General features: G+C 46.3%; 1 protein-coding gene across 1 annotated transcript in view; it reads right to left on the reverse strand.

Moving 5' to 3' along the window:
* Window positions 1-433: 433 nt before the first annotated feature.
* Window positions 434-986, reverse strand: part of T265_06367 (hypothetical protein) — a gene marked incomplete at both ends in the record, with an annotated part of 8,883 nt that continues 8,330 nt past the window's right edge. The window contains one exon of the mRNA XM_009171608.1: window positions 434-947. Coding sequence (XP_009169872.1) covers window positions 434-947 — 514 coding nt within the window. The remainder of the gene's footprint in view (window positions 948-986) is intronic.

Raw genomic sequence — 986 nt, forward strand, 5'->3', positions numbered from 1 at the left:
TTTATTGCATCAAATAGCATACATGTCATACACACCATGATTTCAATATCAGGGGCTACTTCGGGACTCCGCAATTTGCACCGGGAATTCAATGCACATAAATGAATTTCCTTCGGCATCATGTAGTTCCCAACGAAGATCCATCGTAACCTGCAAAAAATATTCCAAAAAAATGTGTCGTTACTCAACAATAAAATGTCAGGATAACTTTTAACAAACTCTTAACTTGCAGGAGCATTCTGACGCTGTTGCTGTGATCGATGACAAACTAATTGTTCTCAGAACAGTCTGACACCATGCGGGTCCACATTCCCGGTAGTACGGCATACACAGGGATTACAGTATAAGGTTATGTGGTCGTTGGCTTGTTCGCTGAGCTGGGCAATTTGATTGCAAACGTTTCATCACCAATCGAGGTGACATCATCAGTGCGTTATTGTGGAGCGTAGTAGCGCGTAGCGGTGGGTTGGTGGTTGTGCGTTGGGTAGTGTTGTGCGTGTGTTAATATACGTGCTGCTAGCGGGGGATGACCTTTGGTCGCGATTAGTTGTTCGGTCGGGTGATTCCATTGGTTGCTCCGTTGTCCTGTATCCCCATTCGCCGATGCCCACGTGACCTTTGAGCTTGGCATCCCCTGCCGTCGTAATCTGGTCGATGCTAGATTGACCTTTGTCCTTTCAAGTCCTGGGTTGTGACTTTTATTGATTTGCCTCCAAGGAGTTCCTTGTTTCGTTGTTTGTGAATCCAATATTCGGTCCTCCTTGAGTTTTCCGGTTGAGTTGTTGGTCTTTTGCACGTAGGGGTGCGTAAATTGGGTCCAGGTCGATGCACCGGTTGATCGAATTTGCCGTGGAGTACCATGCTTCCAGAAATTCTCTTTATCTCTCCGTGCCTCTGTATGCCAAAATTTCTGCGTTTTCCAAGTTGAATTTGTGGCCTTCTTGGTCCTCGTGTATGGATATCAAGGACAGGGGGTCATGCCTCCT

Source organism: Opisthorchis viverrini (assembly GCF_000715545.1).
Source record: "Opisthorchis viverrini unplaced genomic scaffold opera_v5_126, whole genome shotgun sequence".
NCBI lineage: Eukaryota > Metazoa > Platyhelminthes > Trematoda > Opisthorchiida > Opisthorchiidae > Opisthorchis > Opisthorchis viverrini.